Source organism: Arvicanthis niloticus, chromosome 25, assembly GCF_011762505.2.
Source record: "Arvicanthis niloticus isolate mArvNil1 chromosome 25, mArvNil1.pat.X, whole genome shotgun sequence".
In the NCBI taxonomy this organism is placed as follows: domain Eukaryota; kingdom Metazoa; phylum Chordata; class Mammalia; order Rodentia; family Muridae; genus Arvicanthis; species Arvicanthis niloticus.
In genome coordinates this window covers 17,207,337-17,232,110 of record NC_133433.1, presented here as the reverse complement: position 1 = coordinate 17,232,110, position 24,774 = coordinate 17,207,337, and the positions used below count along the sequence as shown (strand labels likewise).

Here is a 24,774-nt window from a genome sequence, read left to right as displayed (position 1 = left end):
GTATTAGTGCTTTGCTTGAATGCATGTCTGTTAACCCCATGAGTGCACAGTGTCCACAGGGGGCAGAAGAGGACATTAGATCCCCTGTGACTGGAGTTATGGATGGTTGTGGGCTATGTGTGCTGAAAACTGAACGTGGGTCCTCCGTAAGAGCATCAAGTGCTCTGAACTACTGAGCCATCTCTCCCGTCCCTGGATGTAAGTCTTCGTTCTCCCTGTTTAACATGCAGAAAGACAAATTTATCCCCATCAATCCATCAACCTTGTCCCATTTACTTAGCTTAGGTCTTAAGCCTGTCACCGGGCAAGTCACTATGTCCCATATGAAGAAATATTCTAACTTGGCTCGAAGACCTGTGTAGTGGAGTAAAGCAAGACTAAGCAAAGCAGAGACTCACAGGAGGAGGAAACTTACAAGTCTATATCACACAGATCCAGTATGAGAACAAAGCGAAATAAAAGCCAGAAAGAGAAAAGCCAACATAGCCAACTATGCCGTAGGCACAAAGCTAAATACTATTGGCATTCCTTATGACTATGGAGAGCTTCAATTACATTGAAAATTTTAATAAATTTCATTTGACCACTATGACTAAAGCAAATGCCAAGGCATTGACTCGGGAAACTCTAATTAACAAAATTAAGAAGCTTGGCTGCAGGAATGGTCCATACTTTTAATATGTAAATACACTGTAAATGTCAAGAGGAGGAGATAAGTTGGTCTTCTGTAACAGAGAACTATAAATTAGATATCTAACAAGCATAGCAATGAATTCTCACCTTCACAGAATGTAGAAGTCTAAGCACGGTGGGGCCATCTTCTGGGTTAGAAACTGCCAACTTCTTGTAATGCACGATGGAAAAAGCCCTTTGTCCCTCTGAGGCCTCCTAAGGTGCTTTGTTCTGTTTTGGTTTGATTTGTTTTGGCTTACCTTGGTTTTGGTTTGGGTTAATTGTTTAAGACAGGGTGTCATGCATGCCACCAGGCGGGCCTCAATCTTGTCATGTAACTAGGGATGCTTCAGCATTTTTTTGGATCCTGCAAGTTGGGATTGTAGGATTGCACTAGAAAGTCTAGTTGTGGATGTCTTTAATAAGGATGACAGTTTCCTTCATGAGGAACCTACCCTCAAGATACTGCCACTTCCCGTTCCAGCACACTAAGGTTACAAATCATTGCATACATGAGCCCCAAGGGACTACGGTGGACTAATGTTCTTAGTAGACTCCTTTGGGAAGAGAGTGATGCATTAGCCCACATGCAGCCATTTTCCCTCCAGTTCCTTATTGTGTGCCACCTTCTAGGAATTCTGAAGTTCTTTGTTAGACTCTGAAATGCTGATACCATTATGACCAGCTCACAGACCAAGCAGCCTTATTTCACCAGTAGCAAGAACAAGCCATCTGTATTTGAGCAGATGATTCAGATGTATTTCCTAAGTAATGAGTTGTCCCAATATCCACCTCCATCTCCTGGATCTGCTTCCTGAAAGCAGCTCTTAAAACTAAACAGAAGCTTTCTGTACAAACCCCAAAGCTGCCTCGTGTTGTTTCTGTTTACCTTCCGCTTACCCATTCACATACTCAAATACAAAGTGGTTATTCTTAGACTTCAACTATCACAAAAGCAGTTAACATTTGATGTTAAGACTATACTCCAGAAGTCCCAAGTTTATATTGTATTCAAAGGGCTCTTTTTCCATCCCCAGGACCTCTTCAGAGAAATTAGAGTCCATAAGGAGTCTAACACAAAATATAGACAGAAAATATACATTCATAAACATGTGTAGACATACACATAATTCATAATGTATTAGAAAGTGATTCACATCTTTTTGTTTATCAAAACAAATGAACTTGGAAATGCTTTGTCATTTATAATGCACGCTGGAATGACCAATGATATAAGCCAGCTTATAACCACCTCCCAATATGTTAAACGAGTTCTTCTCCAACATCCATAGAAACAAAAGCACTGGTCCTTTTTTCTTTACCTCTGGCAACACTTCAATGTTGTTCCTGACCAGACAAAGCTGCTGAAGATTCCGTAAGAACTTAATCTCTTGAGGGATGAACATTATCTGATTGTAGTTAAGATGCAGCTCAGAAAGACGCTCAAGGGAACAAAGCTCTTTGGGAATGACGGTGAGCTTGTTATGGTTGAGGCTTAAGTAGGTAAGCCTCCTTAACCTAAAACAATAAACAAGAAAAGCATGTGACTCAAAACCATCAGACAATGAAAGTCCATTACTAAAGCGCCACATGTTTCTTGAAGGCCCTCTGAATCTTACTAAGTGTTTGAAACTACTGTGACTCTTTTGAGCATAAAAGGTCTTTACTGAAACTTAGTTTTTAGAAATAATTTATAATCAAAAAGCTACATATCTAGATTTAAGCAAAAGAGAATTCTTCCAGGTATAATGGTACATGCCTATAATACCAACATTGGGGAGGCAGAAGCAAGTGGACCCCCTGTTGGTTCAAGGCCAGTCTGGTCTACATAGTGAATTCAAGGCTACATAGCAAGACTCTGTCTCAAACAACAACAAAAAACAATAAGTAAATGGAAAAAGAGAAAAAGAATTCTATATCCATTCCTTATACACACATACTGGCCATATGAGAGACAAAGCCAGAGGACAAAGGAGGACATAAACATACATATACATAACTATATATGCTATAAACAAATATAAGTATGTAGGCAGGAAAAGTTATAGTGTCTCAGGACTGCTGGCCAGGGCAGTGCTGATGAGCAGGCCATGGTGGCACAGGCCAGGAGAGCTTGCTGGGCTGACCAGCTCAGCTACCACCAGATCTAGGACTTTCATTTGACCCACCCCAACATCTACCCTTCCTATGAACTGCTCGAGCAGTTGATAGGGCCCATGCTGCTGTTCCAAAGCTACAGGATCTCCAAAACACAAGGCAACAACAGGAAATCCTAGAGGAGTCCCAGTGAGGATCCAGTATTTATAATGTAGCAGAAGGCAGAAGCCTGGAACCAGACCAATGTCTCTTTGCAATGAATATTTGCAAGTAAAAAAGCTGTTTGGGCAAAGGGATATATTGTGTGACACACTGCAGATTTCACAATGAGATTTGAGATTTTAGGGTTTGGGTTTTTTTTATTTTGTGTTTTCTGGGATGGAGGGTAGGTTACAAGGGTGCAGGGGGGGATACGATAGTACTGGGAAATGAGTGAGATTGGGGTACATGATGTAAACTTCAGAAAAAAATCAATAAAAACTATGAGAAGAAAAGTAATGAGCGGGTCAGTGGTGTTGCATGCCTTTAATCCCAGCACTTGGGAGGCAGAGGCAGGCGGATTTCTGAGTTCAAGGCCAGCCTGGTCTACAGAGTAAGTTCTAGGACAGCCAGGACTACACAGAAAAACCCTGTGTCAAAAAAAAAAAAAAAGAAAAAAGAAAAAAAAAGTAATGAAAATGGTGAAAGACATGGAGCATTTTCTTCAGTGTCCAGTTACCAGCCTTGTTTCAGTTGAGCACATGGTGTTATCACAGGGAGTTGGCTTTCTTTTTCTCCAAACTCTATGAGGAGCTCTGACCTTAATGCAAATGTATCTGTCAAGTGTTTAAGTGAGTCAGGAGAAGAGGGGTGAACTGAGAGACTACCACCCTTGTCCTTTCAAGAACACAGAAAGAGCCACCTTGCAGACAGAATCCAGAGGACCTCTGCACTTGCAACTTCTCCCTGATCCCTTTCCTCTGAAGAGGGTTGACAGATAACTTCACAGAAAAACTTAACATTGCTGCTTGATTTCTGGAAGGAGGAGAGGATGCACATAGACACACACACACACACACACACACACACACACGTCTTGACTGCATGGCTTTGTACTACATGTATTCAGGTACCCACAGAGGCCAAGAGAAGGCGAGTCACCTGGACTGATGTTACAGGTAGTTGTGACTTGCGGATATGGGTGCTGAAGTAGGAACCCAGATCTTCTGCAAGAACAGCAAATAACTTTAACTACTGGGCCATCTTTCCAGATCCCAAGAACTTACTGAATCTTGAACCACGAAATCACCTTATACACTTACCCTCATTGTAAAGATGGACAGCATTAAGGTTTAACCCTTAACCATTGAGGGAAGATAAAGAAATCCCATCTAGTGGAGTTAGAGAGATGACTCCGTAGTTAAGACCCACACACTGCTCTTGCAGATGACCCAAATATGGTTCTCGTTACCCAACATCGGGCAGCTCACAACTTCCTGTGACTCCAGCTTCAGAGAATTCCATTTTGTTTACAGGCTTTCCCAGGAACGTGTAGCTCACGTGCATACATCCATACATAGACACACATACATCCCAAACGGTCAACGGTGGTCTCAGAGTAAACACAACGCCATATACAAGTGTACGCATACTTTAAAAATAAAATTAAAACCTTGAAAACAAAAGGAACTTCTCCATGATGGGAGATGGACAATTAGCTTCTATTTATGGCCTGGTCAAAATACGGACAGCTTAGAGCTAGCTATAAAAACAATGGGGGCCTACTTGTGACCCTACCTTTCCAAATGAAAGCTGTCCTTTCATCTTCTTATATACCCCCTTACATCTGTCTGCTTCCTTAAACAGTGCACACCCCACTCCAAACACAGACAGCTTCTCCAACTGGAAAATCATACCATCACTATGAGTGGTGTGAAGTTCAGCTATTCAAAAGTCTCCCATTAAAAAGCAAAGGGGACAAGATCTAGGGCAGTTAACTAACTGATCTGAGGCTAGTTGCACAAAGATATATCCTGAACCTGATTCATCAGATATCTTGAACAGGTCTTTTTCTGCTCACTGTATCATTATCAATTCTTTTTTGTTTGTTTGTTTGTTTGTTTGTTTTGTTTTGTTTTTGTTTTTCAAGACCGGGTTTCTCTGTGTAGCCATGGCTGTCCTAGAACTCACTCTGTAGACCAGGCTGGCCTTAAACTCAGAAATCCGCCTGCCTCTGCCTCCCAACTGCTGGGATTAAAGGTGTGTGCCACCACTGCCTGGCTATTATCAATTCTTAAACCAATTGACTGATAAATCAAAATTCTGGAAAAGCAAGCAAGCAACTACTGAAGTTTTAATTTTCCTCAGTATTTCTCTTCCACAGAAATTTAATTGTTTCTTTTTTTAAAATTTATTTCTTCCACTTAAAGTACTATAAAATTCCTTATAAAAGAATTTGGAAAGAAGTATAGACACGTGAATTGGAATAGGATAGGCTCACTGAACCATCCTGTGTTGAAGACTGCTCACAGTTTCACATTCTCTTTGTAATTCATATGTGTCTGTTCAATAGGCAATAAAGAGTCCCCAAAGGAGACCTGAGCAGAGTTCTCTCCATCTGTCAGAGAAACAGCTCAAAGAGTGTATACTGCCTCAGAAGGACAAGGCCATCAGCCGGCTCCAGAAAAACTCTAATGATAGCCTGTCTGCACAGATGTGCGGGGTTAGGGAAAACAACAGATTTTCGTTGTGGCTAATGATAATAAAATGTGCCGGGTTTTATTTAATGAAAATAACATCGTAATTTTAAATCCTTTGCTTTTATATGACCTTTTGCCATACAGCTCAAAATGGTTTATGACACGAGTGAAATAAAATTTAATGTCCCCAATCTGGCCGAGCAAGCTCCAAGAACCCCTGAGCTAGCATATCAATAGCATCAAATTTAGGACCTTATGTTTCAAACCCAGACTTTTACTCTTACATTACCTGCTGTTCCTCATTTCTCTCGAGTAGTTGAGGAATCATCTGCTTAAACTTAGTGACTGAAGAAAGGCTTTGTTGGTCAAATGTTTGTTCTGCACGCAGGAGGACCTGGATGTGACCTCCTCCAGCCTGGCACATGTCTGTAAACCCAGAGCTGGGGGTCAGAGATAGACAGATCCCTGGGACCTGCTGCTACCCAGTCAAGTCCAAAGCATGGGTTCCTGGTCTACTGAGAGACTGTCTCAATAAATGAAGTAGAAAGTAACTGATGAAGTCATCCCTATGTCACCCTATGGTATCTCCACATACCATACATGTCTACACACATGCATATATGGTACACACAAAAGAGGAAAAATATCAGTGGCTTGCTTCGCACTTCTGTTATCTGTAACCACCCTAACTACTTGATGCTAGGCCTATAACCATCAGATAAACTGGATGGAGTTTGGGCAAGGAGAGAAGTATAATATTTAGCCAAGCCTCACTAGAAATCAGAATTACCTGCCAATTTCTTGAGGAAGACTCGTAAGTTGGTTATCATTCAGATTAAGCAGAATCAAGCGTCTCAGGCCACCTGTTAGAAAATAATTTGTCATTTTAGCCACCTGGTAGGAAATAAGTTTTAGTCTTTCTATACACCTTGGAATTCCTTGTGGATGCTTGCCTTGGCCAACGTTCTGTTGGCTGCTAAAGACAAATACTTGAGTAAACTAATTAAGGCAAGAAGAGGAACTGTGTCACATAGTTACAGAGCTGAGGACAAAGAAGAGAGCCAGGCTGGCCACAAACTGGACCTAAGAACTTACGAGGCAGAGCCAGAAATGGAGTTTACGTTCCTCATCCGGGCCTCTCTGCCTTGGTCTTGCCACACAGCCTGTCTTTGCTGAGGTTGGTTTTGATCCTTTGAAGCTTCTGGCTCTACTTTCCGCTCATGTAAAGTCAACTCCTGCCCTGACAAGGCTGAATTCTCCATCAAGATTCCTCCACTAAGTCATGGCATTCCTAAGCTCCAGCGTCCAGGGCTACCACTGCGCAAACAGCTCCTGGAAACTGTTGCAATTAAGGAGGGAAACCTCATTTTGGCTTAACCTTTATTTGAAACAGACAAAGGCTGCTTTCCTCCAATTGCTACAACTTGAAAATTGTGGCATCCAAACCAAACTATTAAAAAGGCCAACAGAACAAAGGCAGTTTATCCACAAACTACATAGCCTCTGGGTCTGTTCTGTCTCATCTCATGTGATTTTTTTTTTTTTCAGAAAAAAAAAAAAAGCTAAACCTTTTAGTCTATCACAGTTCTAAAGAAAGAAAGCTTATGGTTGACTTAGCTTTGGAATCATTTTGTGACCTTGGTGAATCTACTCTGCTCAATGGGGATATGATTATAATACACAGGGGGTTGAAGAAGAGCATGTGGAGAATATATTTGATCAAAGCACATTATATTCATGTGTGAAATTGTCAAACAGTATTTTTTTTTTTTAATTAAAAATGCTGGGCACACCGGGCAGTGGTGGCACATGCCTTTAATCCCAGCACTTGGGAGGCAGAGGCAGGCGGATTTCTGAGTTTAAGGCCAGCCTGATCTACAGAGTGAGTTCCAGGACAGCCAGGACTACACAGAGAAACCCTGTCTCGAAAAACCAAAACAAACAAACAAAAAAAATGCTGGGCACAGTGGCACACGCCTTTAATCACAGCAGTCAGGAGTTGGAGGCAGGTGGATGTTTGTGAGTTCAAGGCCGTCCTGGTCTACAAAGCAAGTTCCAGGACAGCCAGGACTGTTAAACAGAGAGACATGTGTCTTGAAAACCCAAAGTAAAATAAAATCAATTAAAATTTAAGTGTTACTTCAGAAGTTCCTTAATTTCAGCACAATAAAATTCCTTTTAATTTTGTGCCTCATTACTATATACTAGAGGTTAAATGCAATGCTACCATTCATAACTAACTTACCAAGGACTCCAGTGGCAATTCTGCAAATCCTGTTTCCAAATAAATGAAGATTCTTCAGGGAGGTAAGGTATTTTATCTCTTCAGGAACTTCTTGTAAAAGGTTGTTTCCCAGATTTAGTAATGTTAACTGTAAACATATAGAGATTTAAGGTATTTGTACGTCATCTACCTCCACATGGGAAAAGCAGCAAGTTAAGACCCTCTGCTGACATCTATATAACCTAAGAAAACATAACGCTATTATTTCTATCCATTTCTTAAGCTAGCACATGTGTTTCATTATGTCATTTTCATGCATCTATGGCATATTAATTAGTTCTGTCTTCCTCCTTCCCACAGTCCTCCTGTTTCTTCTCTATCCCTCTTTTGCTGTCTCTAACTCCAGCCCATATTTTCCCTTCTGCTTCTGTATTACATGCACGCCGTAGCCATATTCACTGGAAATGGTCAGAGTCATGGCCGGCACGACTACATGACATCATTTCAGCAAGGCTAAGCCGAATGCTACAACTGCTGTCCTTCTGTCTCTCACTTCTGGGTTTTGGTCTCTGTGTGTTGCACTCTTGGGGACTTTCTGCATTGTGACTCATTTTATGTCTTTTGCTGAAAAAAAAGTGATGTCTGAATATTTTTTGGAAAATCCTTAAGTTTATCTGGCCACTATTTGTAAGTCCCCCTATCACCCTGGAAATGAGGAAACTCAGATAAGCACACAGCTAGGTGTGGCCATTACTCCAGGGATTGTCTTGGGAGCAAACACAAACAGCATAATCAGTGCAGGGTAAGCAGAGACAACCGACAAACTCTGACTGGTCAGGAGAGTAGGTTACAGATTCAAGGCCTCTTTTTTTTTTTTATAGGCTTAGAGCTCTCTGAACATGTAGTTGAAACGTAGGAGGTGATACGGAGTACACCCCTGGAGGGGCAAAGCTCAGTCAATAACATAGATTAACTAAAATACATTTGCCCTCCTTTATCGTGTAGACGATGAAACATCCAGTAAACGAGGTTGTGTGTCCATATTTGCTATTCATAAAAAGACTGTTCAGATGTTCTCTGTTTGTGTGGAGTGCTTTCAAACTTCAAACACTGCCAGACTAAAAGAAGGCTGTCATATAACAAATGTGTTTGCTTTGGAGGAAACATTCTTTAGATTCTTTAAAGTACAAGTTAGAGGGCTGATAATAAGAATAAAATATGCTCTGTTTATATTTTCTAATCGTAACTAAACTTGAAACCCTGGACATGTAATAAGAAATCAAACACGTATCTGTACTATTTGGATAATCATTAGTCTGTCTTTGTTCTGTGAAATTTGTATAAATAAAGAGGCACCTGATTGCTAGCTGGTCAGAGAAGTGTAAGATTCCCCTGACTATCCTGTCTGACTCACTCCCTCCCCTTAACTATTCCTTATCTCCTCTGCAGGCCCCTGTGTCAGCAAAGCCCCCCTCCCCCCAGCTCCCATCCCTGGGAAGCCTTGCCTACCTACATATGCATTTTATTACTGGCTCCCCAATCCCCAACACCAGCTGTTCCTTCCTTATAACTCAATCTTCTCTTGTGGTCCTCTCTCCTCTCTCTCCTCTCCTCTCTCTCCTCTCCTCCCTCTCCTCTCCTCTCTCTCCTCTCCTCCCTCTCCTCTCTCTCTCCTCTCTCCTCTCTCCTCTCTCCTCTCTCCTCTCTCCTCTCTCTCCTCTCTCTCCTCTCTCCTCTCTCTCCTCTCTCCTCTCTCCTCTCGTCTCTTCTCTCTCTCCTCTCTCTCCTCTCTCTCCTCTCCTCTCTCTCCTCTCCTCTCTCTCCTCTCTCTTCTCTCTCCTCTCTCTCCTCTCTCTCATCTCTTCTCTCTCTCCTCTCTCTCCTCTCTCCCCTCTCTCCTCTGTCTCTCCTCTCTCTCCTCTCTCTCCTCTCTCCTCTCTCTCCTCTCCCCTCTCTCCTCTCGTCTCTTCTCTCTCTCCTCTCTCTCCTCTCTCTCCTCTCTCCCCTCTCTCCTCTCTCCTCTCGTCTCTTCTCTCTCTCCTCTCTCTCCTCTCTCTTCTCTCTCCCCTCTCTCCTCTCTCATCTCTTCTCTCTCTCCTCTCTCTCCTCTCTCTCCTCTCTCCCCTCTCTCCTCTGTCTCTCCTCTCTCTCCTCTCTCCTCTCTCCTCTCGTCTCTTCTCTCTCTCCTCTCTCTCCTCTCTCTCCTCTCCTCTCCTCTCCTCTCTCTCCTCTCCTCTCTCTCCTCTCTCCTCTCTCTCCTCTCTCTCATCTCTTCTCTCTCTCCTCTCTCTCCTCTCTCCCCTCTCTCCTCTGTCTCTCCTCTCTCTCCTCTCTCTCCTCTCTCCTCTCTCTCCTCTCCCCTCTCTCCTCTCGTCTCTTCTCTCTCTCCTCTCTCTCCTCTCTCTCCTCTCTCCCCTCTCTCCTCTCTCCTCTCCTCTCCTCTCTCTCCTCTCTCTCCTCTCCTCTCCTCTCCTCCTCTCTCCTCTCTCCTCCTCTCCTCCTGTCCCCTCTCTCCCCTCTCTCCCCTCTCCCCTCTCCTCCCCTCTCTCCTCTCTTCCCCTCTCTCCCCTCCCCCTCCCTCCTTCCTCCTCCCCCCTCCTCTCCTCCTCCTCCTTCTTCCTCTCTCTCTCTCTCTCTCTCTCTCTCTCTCTCTCTCTCTCTCTCTCACACACACACACACACACTGAAACCTAGATTCCAACTATGAGAGGACAGGTGATATCTGTCATTCTTAGGCTCGTTTCACTTAATGATCACTAGTTTCACTCGTGTTTCTGAAAATGTCAAGAACATGAAATAAAATTTCATTGTGTATATACCATGTATCTTTTTAAATTTATTTTTCTTCCATATATTATCTCCCAACCGCAGTTTTTCCCTCCCTCCACTAATCCCAGACCTTTCTGCACTCTTCCCCAACCCCACCTCCCCTCTTGCCCAGATCCACTCCTCCTCCTTTCCCTTCAGAAAAGTGCAGACCTCCCAGGAATATCAACTAAACATGGCATATCATGTTGCAATAAGACTAGGCACACCCTTCATATTAAGGCTGGATGAGGCAACATAGTCAAAGAAAAAGTGTTCTAAAGGCAGACAAGACAGTCAGAAACAGCCCCCACTCCCACTTTTAGGTGGCCCACAAAAACTACACAACCATTATATATATGTAATATATATGCAAGACACCTAAGTCAGACTCACACAGTCTCCCTGATTGTCAGTTCAGGCTCCCTGAACCCCTATGAATGCTGGTCAGTTGAATCTATGGGCCGTTTTCTTGGTAACACATTTGCTTTACCCATTCATCAGTTGATGACACTCAGGGTAGCTCCATTTTTTTTCAGTATTGTCAGTAATGCAGCGATCACCATAGGTGTGCAGTTCCTCTGTGCTGTGTTCATTTACAATCTTGCAGGCATAGATCAAACAGTAATATAATTGAGACATATGATAGTTAGGTTTTTACCTCTAACACACTCCATATGCCTTTCCATAATAACTACACCCTTTTATATTCCCAATAGTGAATCAGTATCTCCTTGTCCCCCACGTCCCACACCCACTGCATCTTTGCCAGCATTTGGTCTTATTTCTTTTCTTGGTGATAGCCATTCGGAGTGGGGAAGGTTAAACTTCCAAAACAGCTTTAATTTCCAAACTTTTAAAAGACTTTCCAAATATTTATCATCCATTTGTGTTTGTTCTTTTCATTAGTCATTTATTGGTTGAATTTGGCGTTTTGATGTTTGATTTTACAGTTCTTTATACACCTTAGATATTATCTCATGTTTGAAGTACTTAGTAAAGAATATTTTACTATTAAGCTATCTCTTCACTCCAGTGATTGTTTCCTTCACTGTACATATTTATCAAAGTCTAGGAGGTTTTTGGTGGACTCAGTCATTAAAGATAGTTTATGCATAAAATAATGTCATGCAAATAATAATACTTAGACTTCTTCCATTTCTATTTGTATCTCTTTGATTCTTTCTCCAAAATAAAAATGAAAATAAATTTTTCATTTATTTTCCTTGGATTAATTTGGTAGGTCTTACATGTCTAGGAATTGGTCAACTTTTTCTACATTTTAACAAAAAAAAAAAAATTTACACAAATTTATATTTTACATATGCCACCTAATATTTATTGCAGACCTTTTGAATGACATAGTAAAGAACTTTTTACTAGTGACCTATCCCTCCACGCTGATGGATACTTCCTTCACTTTCTTTAAATGATGTAAATAAATATAGAAAAGTGGACATAGAGTTTTTACAATAAAATCTCTTTTATAATAAACTATGAACTTTAAAAAAATCATTTGATTTTATCTTATTATGTTCCATTTTATTCTAATATTATCCCTTAGACGCCTGTCAGTTTTCTAACAAGATTCAGAATTAAAGTCACTTCTAATGATGATGATAGAAGAATTAAGAAGGACATAAATAACACTCTCAAAGAATTTGAAGAGAATACAGGTAAACAGGTAGAAGCCCTTAAAGAGGAAACACAAAAATCCCTTAAAGAATTACAAGAGAACAGAACCAAACATGTGAAGGAATTGAACAAAACAATCCAAGACATAAAAATGGAAGTAAAAACAATAAAGAAATCACAAAGGGAGACTACCCTCAAGATAGAAAACCTAGGAAAGAAATCAGGTGTCATAGACGCAAGCATCACCAACAGAATACAAGAGATAGAAGAAAGAATGTCAGGTGCAGAAAATAGCATAGAAAATATTGAAACAACTCTCAAAGAAAACACAGAATGCAAAAAGTTCTTAACATAAAACATCCAGAAAATCCAGGACACAATGAGAAGACCAAACCTAAGGATGATAGGTATAGATGAGAGTGAAGATTCCCAACTTAAAGGGCCAATAAATATCTTCAAAAATTATAGAAGAAAACTTCCCCAACCTAAAGAAAGAGATGCCCATAAACATAAAAGAAGCCTATAGAATGCCAAATAGACTAGACCAAAAAAGAAATACCTCCTGTCACATAATAATCAAAACACCAAATGCACACAACAAAGAAAGAATATTAAATGCAGTAAGGAGAAAAGGCCAAGTAACATATAAAGGCAGACCTATCAGAATTACACCAGACTTCTCACCAGATACTATAAAAAGGAGAAGATCCTGGGTAGATGTCATACAAACCCCAATGAGAACACAAATGTCAGGCCCAGGCTACTATACCCAGCAAAACTCTCAATTACCATAAATGGAGAAACCAAGATATTCCATGACAAAACCAAATTTACATAATATCTTTCCACAAACACAGCACTATGAAGGATAATATCATGAAAGCTCCAATACAAGGGGGGAAATTATACCCTAGAAAGAGCAAGAAAGTAATCCTCTTCCAACAAATACAAAAGAAGATACCCACACAAACAATGCCACCGCTAATAACAAAAATAACAGGAAGCAACAATCTCCTCTCCTTAATATCTCTTAACATCAATGGACTCAATTCCCCAATAAAAAGACATAGGCTAACAGACTGGATTTGTAAACAAGATCCAGAATTTTGCTGCACACATAAAACCCACCTCCATGACAAAGAAAAACTCTACCTTAGAGTAAAAGGCTGGAAAACAATTTTTCATGTAAATAGTCCTAAGAAACAAGCTGGAGTAGCCATTCTAAAACCTCCAGCCTGAGAACACAAAGGGAGGGACTCATGGCTCCACCTGTATATGTAGTTGAGGGTGGCCTTGTCAGTGGGAGCACACCCTCATAGAAATAGGAGGAGGAGGGATGGGATAAAAGGTTTTGGGTGGGGATGAGGGAGAAGATAACACTGAAAGGTAAATAAATAAATATCCAATTTACAAAAAAAACAGAAAATGGGTCTGGCAATTGTAGTTGAGCAGTGGAGACTTTTTGTCAACAATTTATTACCAGGATTTTGTATAATCCTCAAGGACAAAGTATTGTGGAAGAGGTCCATATAACTTCAAAAAGATTGGTGAGACCTACTGTTGCTGAGACAAAGAATGATGCCAACCTGTGAGCTTGCCGAGTGCCCTGACAAGAGTGACTGGGGAGCTGTATTGGACATATGTTCCTGACCCACCTTTGTTTGACTACATCCCAGATGGGACAAGCTGCCTTGCCTCAAGTTTTTAGACCTTGTGGGATATAGAGTCGAAAAGAGAAATTATAATGTCTCTTGTATTATTCTTAAAGGTGCCCAGCTATTAGGACTCAATCTTGTACTGGTCCAGAAATCAATCCAATATGGGAAATAACAGTCTACTTTTGGAAGACTGGATCTGGACTTTGTCAGAGACATATTTGGAGGATAGCTGTAGCTTGCTATGATGTTAGGATAGCAAGAGATAATGTTGGGACAGGATCTGGATTTCAAACAAGGGTTGGTGCAAGTTTTAAGGCTCTTTTAATTGTCAAGCTAAAATTGGTTTGTCTCTTCTACAGCATTTATTGTAAGTTGCATTGACTGTATAATTTCCTGTTGAGAACTGCACTAGCCCACGTTCGGGCGCCAAAACGGTTGAGGCCCGAGCTGCCCCACTTTGGGCAGCCAAAAATGTTGAGGCCCTCTCCACTCCACGATTGGCAGCCACTGTTTCCCAGTGTCCAAGCTGCTACTCTCGTCCGAGGGTCAGAGTTTAGCAAGAGAGAGAGTGAGGACAGACTCAAAGAATGGAGACCAGACAGAGTGTGTTCCAATCCCGTTTATTCTTTAGTCTCTCTTCCTAGTCCAAGTCCCAAGTCTTGAGTTCCTAGTTGTACTCCTCCTAGTTCCTAGTTGTATTCCATCTCTGTTACTCCAAATTGTTCTCTAAGTTGTTCTCTCTAAAGTGTCTGATTCTCTGATCTCTCTTCTGTCTGCCTCTCACCTTTATATGTCTCACTTCTAAGCCATGCCTTTAGGTCACGCCTTTAAGTCATGCCCTTAGGTTTTGTCTCTAAATCTGATCTCTAAGTCACATTCTTAAATTACACACCTTTAATCTCACACACCTTTAATCTCACACACCCAAGGAAAGATCTTGGTTACCTAAAGCAAGATGTTATCAGAGTGTGCTCAGCTGTTGTAGGCTATTGTAAAACAAGTCTTATGTCAGGGTATATGGCTCAAGATGGCTGCAAAGCTGATAGCCGCTTTCTGCTAAAAGTCGGCTCCCAACAATTTCCAATATTTTAGTGTGTTGAAACCTGGCATGTCAGTTATGGGGGGCGGGGGGGCTATCAACCAGCTTTCATCTCACTGCCCTGAGTATTAGAAAACCTTGATTTTCTGGGAAAAAAAAAAGCGTGAAAGTGCTGGAAGAAGTAAGTTAGGCTTTAAGCAGAAGCAAGAGGGCAGCAGGCTTGATTATTGCTGATTAACACCTTTAATTCCATTAATTGCTAGCACCACTGCTTCTGCAATAGCATTGACACAAGGAGTCAATAGCATTGACATAAGTAGTTAACTATTTTTGTTAACCATCTAGCAAACAAAAAAAATGTTACTAATGTATCAAGTATACAAAAGGATTTATTTATATAGGTATCTGGAACAATGAATGATGCTCTATAACCTATTCAAATTATCTGAAGGAGGCTCAGGGTTCAAGAGTTAGAAGCCATCCCAGGTGTCATGACAAATATCATTGGAGTAGTGTTACTTTTGAAATTCACACTGTTTGTCATTATAATTAGTAAAAAGTTTAAAGACATCTGTAGAATATTTGGCATAATCCTAACACCTCTCTGGGTGTGTTAACTTTGCATAGTGAGTTTATAAATTTAAAGAATGCTGCTTTGTTGACCTTTGATGCTATAGATAATCTCAATAAAATTATCCATGACCTGAGCTCAGTATTTCCATTTTGGACAAACCTCAGAAATGGCATATATAGCTTGATCAGGCTAGCCCTTCTTGACCTTGGAATACTTTTATTCCTGCCCATCATGTTAAAGCTTATCTTTAACAACATCAACATGTTGGCAGCCAAAGTACATGGCTTAAACCTGAAAATGGACCCCCAGAAAGAGTTATTAAATTAACAGGCAGTCAAGCCAAGGATGGGTAATATTCTGCACAAAGCCTTACCAACCTAAGACAGAAGTACATTGTCTTTGATAATGCATACTCCATGACAGGTAAGGAAGGCATTCTTGACAGAAAGACCTAAGACAGGCTCAGTCTTGTTAACAAAATATAAAAAAAGAGAGAGGTGAAGAGCCTTTGGGGCCGATCAGTAAAAAGCTGACATGGGCCAAGGACAAGGAAAGAGGCTGCTTGGCAGGAATATGACATTGGCCAAGGACAAGGAAGTAGGCTTCAAGCAGAAATCTGATATTAGACTAGAACAAATAAGTAGTTTCAGGTAGGAGTCTAAATCGTAAGCTACAACAAAGAAGTAATCTCAGGCAGAAATCTAAATATTAGGCCAGAACAAAGAAATAATTTCAGACAGGAAATTTTAGGCTAAAATCTAAATTTTAGGCTAAAACAAGGAAGTAGGCTTCAGACATGAAAATGACCTTGGGCTAGGATAGGAAAGTAGGCTCAGATACTTTGGTCATTCTGATAAGCCTTTAGAAACAGTGATCATGGGAGTGTTCACGTAACTGGATTTAATGCCTTGCTTTTTCTTTGACTATTTGTTTTATTGTATTGCTTGTTCCTCAACTATTTGCATCTATTGTATTGCTAGATCCTCAACCTAGAATTGATCTTAATACATGCATATAATCAAAATGGCATAAAAGCACAAAGGAAAACGGGGTATAGGATAGGGGGTTCTAGGGAGGGGAAATAGGGAAAGGGGAGGACATCTGTACTGTAAATAAATAAAATATCCAATAAAAAACCATTTGAATTTTTTATATTTTTTTTATTATTTGTATGCATATGGGTGTTTTGCCTGCACAGATATACAGATATTTGCATGCACAGAAGACTAAGAAGGGTGTTGGATCTCCTAGAATTGAGATTAGAGAAGTCGGTCATCAAGAAAGTGCTAGGAATTGAACCTGGGTTTTCTGGCAGAGCAGTCTGTGCTCTTAACTTCTGACCATTTCTCCAGTCCTCAATTCTTAATTTTTAACTTCTACACATTTGTTCATACATTCTTGTAGACTGCAATGAAATCCCATTTCCTAACTATTCAGAGTAAAGCATTTGCCTCCAAATATACCTTCACCTGAGAATTAAATTTTCATTTTTTTTAAGAATATGTGCCACGTTAAGACCATCTATTCTGAAGGTAGAGTTAAACTACACTCACCTAGCAACTTGAAGGGAAAGATTTAACATGGAGTCTGCAGCTGGGTTAGTTTTCTATTGCTAGTGTTATTCGGTGTCACCACACAGCTTTGTCTGAGCTCTTCCCTGCCTCAGCAGCCCCATTCCCTCCCTTATGTATGCTCCCCCAAGAGAACCCCTCAATAAATTCCAGAAGCCTGTGTCTAAGGCTTTACAAAATACCCAGCACCTCAGAAGTCAAGGGGAAAGAGAATGAAAACTCTTCTAAGGAAGGAAGGTGTGAGTCAAAACCCAGGGGAAGGAGTTCAAAGTGTAGAAATTACCCCAGGATTTAGCAACAAAAAAGTCACTAAAGAATGTGGGGATGGGGAGGGGAATGGGGTAAGGGGATAAAATCTGAAATGTAAATATAATATCCAATTTTTAAAAAAAGAATGTGGGGAGGACTGGGGCAGAAGTCTGTAGGAGTGGGCTGAGAAGAGAACACAGGAGCAAGGACAATGACTTTTAAGATACTTTTGTTATTACAAGAAACAAAGTCCAGTGATACAGTTCTGAGTAATGGTACTTGCTGTGCTTCTGTATAGCCCAGGCTGACCTAGAAAAATGTAGACCAGGCTGGTCTCATTGCAATCCAACTTCCTTGGCTTCCCACATCTAGGAGATTAGAAGTGTGAGCCACCTTGACTGCCCAAGTCAACTAAGTCTTTAGTTGCTTTTAAACTTGCAACCGCCTCCTCAATGCCAGGCAGCAACAACCATCCTGTGTCACCATGCAGATATGCTAAGGTTCAGCCTAAGTTGCTGAAATTATATAGAAAATTCCAAAGACTGAGGCAGGGATTGAATGATGGCTGAGAAATGCCTCCCCACCTAGAAGGTTCATCAGTCCACGTGTGTCTTTTCATTTGTATTGGTCACTTGTTCCCTTTGCATCATTTGTGTTCCTCACTCTCCTGAATGCTAGCAGAGTTGCCATGAATGGTACTTAAGAATTCTCATAATCTAGTGTTGGGAGGTAAGACAGACAACAATTTAAAATTTTTATTTCTGTTAGTATTAAGTACTAAATTAGAAGAAACCAGGGAAATGAGATGCTTGGTAAATTGGGAGTCGGACTGGAGTCATTGGGTTGTTTGAAGTGATAATTTGGAGGTTCTTTGATAAGGCTGATCCTAGCAGGTGTTTCAATAATGCACCATGGTTACATATGTTTCCTAGAGAGGGCAACTGAAGCACACAACAGACAATTTTAAGTTCTTTGGCTTACATTACTTCAATAATTATCTCCAGAAAGAAGTTCTACTGGTACTCTCTCAGCAGTCCGATCTGCTGCCAAACCCCAAGTGACAACACTAATATTTTTATATTTTTTACAGCACATTATGTAGAAATTAGTGCATCCAACAATTAGAAAGAGCTTGGGTAAGCCTAGTCTACCATAAACCTAAATGAGTGTTCCATTCCTTCCTGATGAACACAACGTGCAAGAGGCAACACTTTTGATTTAATTAACCCGGGGGGAGGGTGCACATGCCACAGAGGCATTGTGAAAGTCAGAGGACAACTTTCTGGAGTCTCTTCTCTCCTTCTCTACATGGATCCCAGGGACCAAACTTGGGTGGTCAGACCGGGTGGCAAGCACCTTCACTTACTGTGCCATCTCGCTGGCTCAACGGCTATTCTTTATTGTCAAGCTGTAGCCCTTGTAACCCCTTCCCAGTTCTTCCTCAGCACCCAGAATCAAGTTTAATTCCCACTCCTCTTACATAATGCTTAATTTTTTTTTTTTTGAAGAACTGTCACTGAAACTCCCAGAATTTGATCTGCCTTTCCCTTAACCATTTGTTTTCCTTAGGACATAGTTTCCAGGCCCCTTGACCACACTGCCCACTTTATAATTATTGGGAATGCTCCTCTCAGGAATCAAGGAGCTTAGGATGACATGGACAATTAGTTCATAGCACACATGCTGGAGATGGCGCAAAGGCTTGGGCAGATGAGGATGCTCTCATTCATGTAGTCTAAATGTCGCCTATTCTTGGCAATGGTGGCAAGCAACTTCACTTACCGAGCCATCGTAATGGCCCAGTCTTTACGATTAAGCTATAGCCCTCTTCACCTCTTACCCAGTTCTTCCCACAGTACCCAGAAACAACAGTTCTATTCCCACTCCACTTACATAATATTGAAAATGTTTGAAGAATTGTCATCATTGCTCCCCGAATTTGATCCATCTTTCCCTTAACTATTAGGACATGGTTTTTGTTTTGTTTTCTTTTCTAACTTAAATGAGGCACATTACTTGTCCATAAGTACACCCCCACCCCCCCGCAGCTCCCCCTCCCTGGGCCAAGAATAACAATAACAAACCTAACAAACTTACATTAACTGTCAAGCATATAACCCACATCCTGAGCTTGTGCAATGAGTTCCGTTCTTAACCTAAACGGAGGAATTTACATTTATCCCTCTAAAAACTGCATCTTGTTGGTTTTGGCTCCTAAGACATCTCCAGTGGATCACACACCAAATTCTAAAATGTGGTGATATCCATGAACAAAGTGGGCCAGCCTTCCCTTCCCTACTTTTGACAATATATCTACCACTATGATAATCCTATGATGGCCAAACTTGAGGGTCATCTAGAAGTTTGATCAGTAATCAAATCCTAGCATCAACGTTCCTAGTAGGTGCAAGTCTCATACTCCATTCTTGTCACCCTGTCAGTACTTAGTCACCCTGTTCGTTCTTACTCACTGCCTCTCACATTGCTCAGCTGAATTTATAACAAATGTGCTGTTACATTATTTAAATCCCTCTTCCTAATCCTACTCAATTGTGTCTAAACAACTATTTGAACAGACAATCCATGAAATTTTTGCCCATCAAATCTTGTTTCCAAATACAGAGACCCGGAGCCAGATATTATGGAGGGGGGTGGCAGACAGACAGAGAAATTGATCTTGGAACACTCAGTCCTAAATGGGTTGTCTCCACCAAATAAATCCCTCTCCTCAAAGCTCAGGGAATCCCATGAAGAGGAGGCAGGAAGTGTAATAGCATCAAAGAAACCAAGCCCTCTAAATCAATATGAACAAAGCTCAAATGAGCTCACAGAGACCGAGGCAGCATGCACAGGGCTTGCAAGGGTCTGCACCAAGACCTCAGCATATATGACTTCCAGTTTAGTGTTTTTATGGGACTTCTGAGTATGCAAACAAGTGGGTCTCTGATTCTTGTACCTTCTCTTGGTTTTTTTTCCTTCTGTTGGTTTCTTTGTCTTGTCTACTTTGATGTGTGTTTTTGGTTTGGGGTTTTTGTTGTTGTCGTTGTTGCCTTATTCATTATGTTATTTTATAAGTTACTTATAAGTTATGTTATTTTACATTCTGATCCAACATCCCCCTTCCCTCATTCTCTTCCAGTTTCCATGTCCTCCCTCCCTCTCCCATCCACCCCTCCTATTCTTTTCCTCAGAAAAGCAGAGGCCTCTCTTGGATATCAACCTGCCTAGGCATATCAAGTTGCAAGACTGGCAGATCTTCTGTTGAGGCTAGACAAGGCAGCCCAGTTAGAAGAAAGGGATCCAAAGGTAGGCAAGGTAGTCAGAGGTCACCCCTGCTCCCACTTTAGGAGTCCCACATGTAGACCCAGTTACACAACTGTTTCATATATACAGAGGGCCTAGGTCAGTCTGTGAGACCCTATGGGCCCAGGTTAGTTGATTCTGTAGATTTTTTTATGGTGTTCTTGATCCTTCTAGCTCCTTCAACGCTTCCTCCCAGTCTTCCACAGGATTCCCCAGGCTTTGCTTAATGTTTGGCTGTGGGTCTCTGCATCAGTTTCCATCAGTCACTGGGTGAAGCCTCTCTGATGACGGTTATGCTAGGCTCCTGTCTGGGTGTTCCTGGTGCCAGCAGGCCTCCAGGAAAGCAAACAGAGTTATGGGCCAGAAAATGGAGTGCAGGTGACAGAGTTGATAGTTTTTTTATTTTATATTTTATTATTATCTCTTAAAAGCTTGTTACAGAAAGGGAATAAATCTGGATAGAAGTGGAGGTAGGAGGAACTGGAGGAGTAGGAGAGGAAATCATTCTCAGGATATAATATATGAGAAAATAATCTATTTCCAATAAAACAAAGAAAAAAAGGAAGAGAGGGAGAGAGCGAGGGAGGGAGAGGAGGGAGGAAGAAGGCAGGGAGGGAGGGAGGGAAAGACAAAGTTCAGGGGCCAATCTCAGGTGTTATTCCTTGGGAACTATCCACTTTGAGGTTTTCATTTGTTTTGGGAAGAGTCACTGGACTGGAACTCACCAAATAGGCTGGCTAGGCCAGCCAGCACACCCCAAAATTCCACCTGTCTCTGTTCCCCGGCACTGGAATTACAAGTGTGTGTCACCATGCCCAACTTTTGTATTTGTGTTGTACAGCAAGTATTTTAGTGTTCCGAGCCATCTTCTAAAACTCTGGATATGGGGGGTTTTCCTAGTAGAGCATCAGAAAGGCAGGGCAGGGCAATAACAAGGCTACCACGAGGTCTGTCAGAGAACGCAGGCAAGCACTTTGAGTGTCAATCTAAATTGTATTCCAGTAAGAAACTCACTTAACATTTTCCACTGAAGCAACACAAAATTGGGAATACTGATAAGAAAAAAAAATGTTTCTGGCTTCTTATCAAGAGATATTTCTAAGTAATTAAATGAAATTTTCCAATTTAAAAAAAAATCCTACTTTTCCAACTGTGTGCAGCCTTTTCAGCCCTTTGTGCATTTGCCAACATCTCTCTTGCCTTTTTCTAAATTTGATTCACTTCACTAAATGACACACTGACATCTTCTAAACCCTATGTGTGGCCCAACTGCAAGTAAATGTGCCCATTTCCTCTTTGATACGGATATGAGGTCAGCATCTTAGTGTCTACTCAGGCTTTGGGAGTTTAACATCTAGCTGAAGCAATCTGGAGCAACATTTCTTTGTAAACACAGAAGGAAAAAGGACATGGAACTTAAGAAAAAAAAAAACAACCCACTGACTGATTAGTGGAAATACCAATGGCTAGCATTTCAATAGAATGTAATTTATACCAAACAGCATGGCTGGCAGTCTTGAGCCCTGTCTACTGTGGTTCAGTAATAGCGCTGGCTTTGCAGAGAGAAGAATCTGAGGTCCATCCTATGATTTGTGATGAAATAAATGACTTTGCTGTATGGCCTGTTCTATACTACACTGTTTAATTGCTATTGCTCAAATAGTCTAACATATAGACATTACACATACAATGCACACACATTGTGCATACATGCACAATGTCTACAATTTTCTTGGATTGAATGTAAAATTTGCATCTGGAAATTTTGTTCTGTTTGTGTACACCTTTTACTATAATGCAGCAGGCAAAGTGCAGGCTTTGAATACTGTCTACTTTATGATCTAGAGACAGTCACTCAAATTTCTAAACCTCTATTTCTTCTTAAAATGGAAATAATGGTGTTCATTATTCTTCTTGAAGTTGCTTTAAGGACTAAAGAAAGCACAATATGCTTGGTGATGAGAGCAACTGTTTACCTTAGCTATAATTGTTCACACTCAGAAGACAATGCGCTGTCCTTAAAAAGCAGCAGGGGATTAATAAATACACACTTACATATTGGTAGCTACAATAACTTTCAGTTTTTAAACTTATTTGTTGTCTTAATAATTTACAACTCTAACTCATCTTTTCACATATTTCCATACTCACAGCCACATTTTTGTAAGACACAGAGCTTAATAAGATGAAAACATGATTGAATTACAAACATATATTCATTAGCTGTGGGAGTTAGCTACAGGAGTCCCACGTGTAAGGGCTCAGAAGTGTCAACGCTATTCTCTTGTCCAGGTCAACATTGGGCTCCAGGACCTAAACATTCTCGAGGGCGCTTTACTATCCCATCACCAGTTAAGTCACAAAACTCTCTAAGTACAGGCTAACGTTAGTAACGGGGACAGTTCATAAAACCAGTCGGCTTTCTCCTAATGCTTGACCAAATTTACAATGTCACACTGCTTTATAAGTTTTAGAAAGAAAATTATCTAGTTGAAACTAAGAGATAATTAAACATTTTGAAATGGAATCCGTGGTTCTCAACCTTCTTAATTCTGCAACCCTTTAAGACAGTTCCTCATGCTGTGGTGAACTTATTTCATGCAATCATGAAATTATTTTGTTGCTACTTCATAACTGTAATTTTGCTGTTGCAAATCATAAATGTAAGTATCTAATACACAGGAGATCAGATATGCGACCCCTGTGGAAGAATCATTTGACCCCTGAATGAGTTGTGACCCACAGGTTAAGAAACAGTACTTTAAAGAAACATACTTGCACCCTTTAATACTTACAAAGCAATAGGTTCTATTTACTGAATTAAACCTAAAATTAAAGCATAAAAGCCAGATTTTGCTAGCATACATGGTACTTTTAAAAAGTGTCACTTTTAACAGAAACTTAAATGCAGGATTTTGATGGGATACCAATCCATTAGAACTAAGGCCTGGCTAGACTGGCTAAATGCTCGCTCTCTCTCTCTCTCTCTCTCTCTCTCTCTCTCTCTCTCTCTCTCTCTCTCTCTCTCTCCCTCTCTCCCTCTCTCCCTCCATCCCTCTCTCCTCTTCCCCTCCTCCCCTCTCTCCCCCCTCCCCTCTCTGTCTCTGCTAAAAATGGCATTAGAACTGCTCTTAGAAAGTTGCAAGAATGAGCAGGTCCAGAGCGAGAGGGAGAAGGGAAGCGGGGTGAAAGTTGCAAGTATATAATACTAACTGTAGTCACATTACTGCATGTTCGATCTCTCCAACTTGTTTGTATTACATAACAAATTTGTGCCTCTTGACTTACTCCCTATCATCTCTTCCCACCACAAACCCATGCAATGAACATTCCATATCTGTTTCCATGAGTTGAACATTTCAAATGTCATAGAAAGTGATTTATACAACACATGAGTGGGGGTTTCAGATAGGTGGTTTTAGAAAGAATATTGTTATTTACGTCTGTCTGTCTCAGTCCATCCATTCATTTTTGAAATGAGGTCTCTTGTAGCCCAGGCTGACTTAGAACTGGCTGTTTCAGAGAATGCCTTTGAACCCAGACCCTCTTGCCTCTATAGTCCCCAAGTGCTAGAATTACATAGCATCTGGTTGTTATTAGGCAACAAGTCTCTGGATGTCCACTCATTTCAATTATTATGTCTGTAGGGTTCATGTGCTGTCAAGGTGGCAGGACTCTTCCTTTCTAAGGCTGAATGGCATTTCATTATAAACTCACAGACACACGTTTTCCTTATTCATACATTTATAGAAGTTGCAGATGCTTCTTGCATGCCATGAATAATGCTACACAAGAAACATGTGGTGCAGATGTTTCTTCTCATCATTCATACTATTTTTTCTGTGCACACACCCAGAGTAGGAGTGTTGGGTCATAAGCCAGTTTAAGGTTTTTTTGGTTTTTGGTTTTGTTGTTGTTGTTGTTGTTGTTGTTGTTGTTTTTGAGGAAGTTCTACAGTGTTTTGCACAATGACTATACATTGTATAAAAAGAGCCCCCTTTCCCGCACAACCTCACAAATACGTGTCACATTTCACTGAACTATGGTCATTCTGACATATGTAACTGGACATCTCATTTTGGCTTTGATTTGCATTTCCCTGCTAATTAATGCTGCCCAGGATGTTTTCATAGACATGCTTAGCCCTTGTACATGTCTTTTAAGATAGTTCAATTCAAAACCTTTACAGTACATTATACAGTACATGTATGCTTAATTAAACAATTTCTACCAAATCACAACTTAGCAAAAAAAAAAAAAAAAAAAAAC

General features: G+C 40.8%; 1 protein-coding gene across 2 annotated transcripts in view; it reads right to left on the bottom strand.

Annotated features, from left to right (window-relative positions):
- Lrrc69 (leucine rich repeat containing 69) overlaps positions 1-24,774 on the bottom strand; it is a 121,429-nt gene that overhangs the window by 88,914 nt on the left and 7,741 nt on the right. For both annotated transcript variants that reach the window (XM_076924136.1, XM_076924137.1), the window contains exons 2-4: positions 7,693-7,819; positions 6,238-6,310; positions 1,995-2,190 (exon numbers count right to left, since the gene is read on the bottom strand). In XM_076924136.1, the coding sequence (XP_076780251.1) occupies positions 1,995-2,190; positions 6,238-6,310; positions 7,693-7,819 (396 nt within the window). The remainder of the gene's footprint in view (positions 1-1,994; positions 2,191-6,237; positions 6,311-7,692; positions 7,820-24,774) is intronic.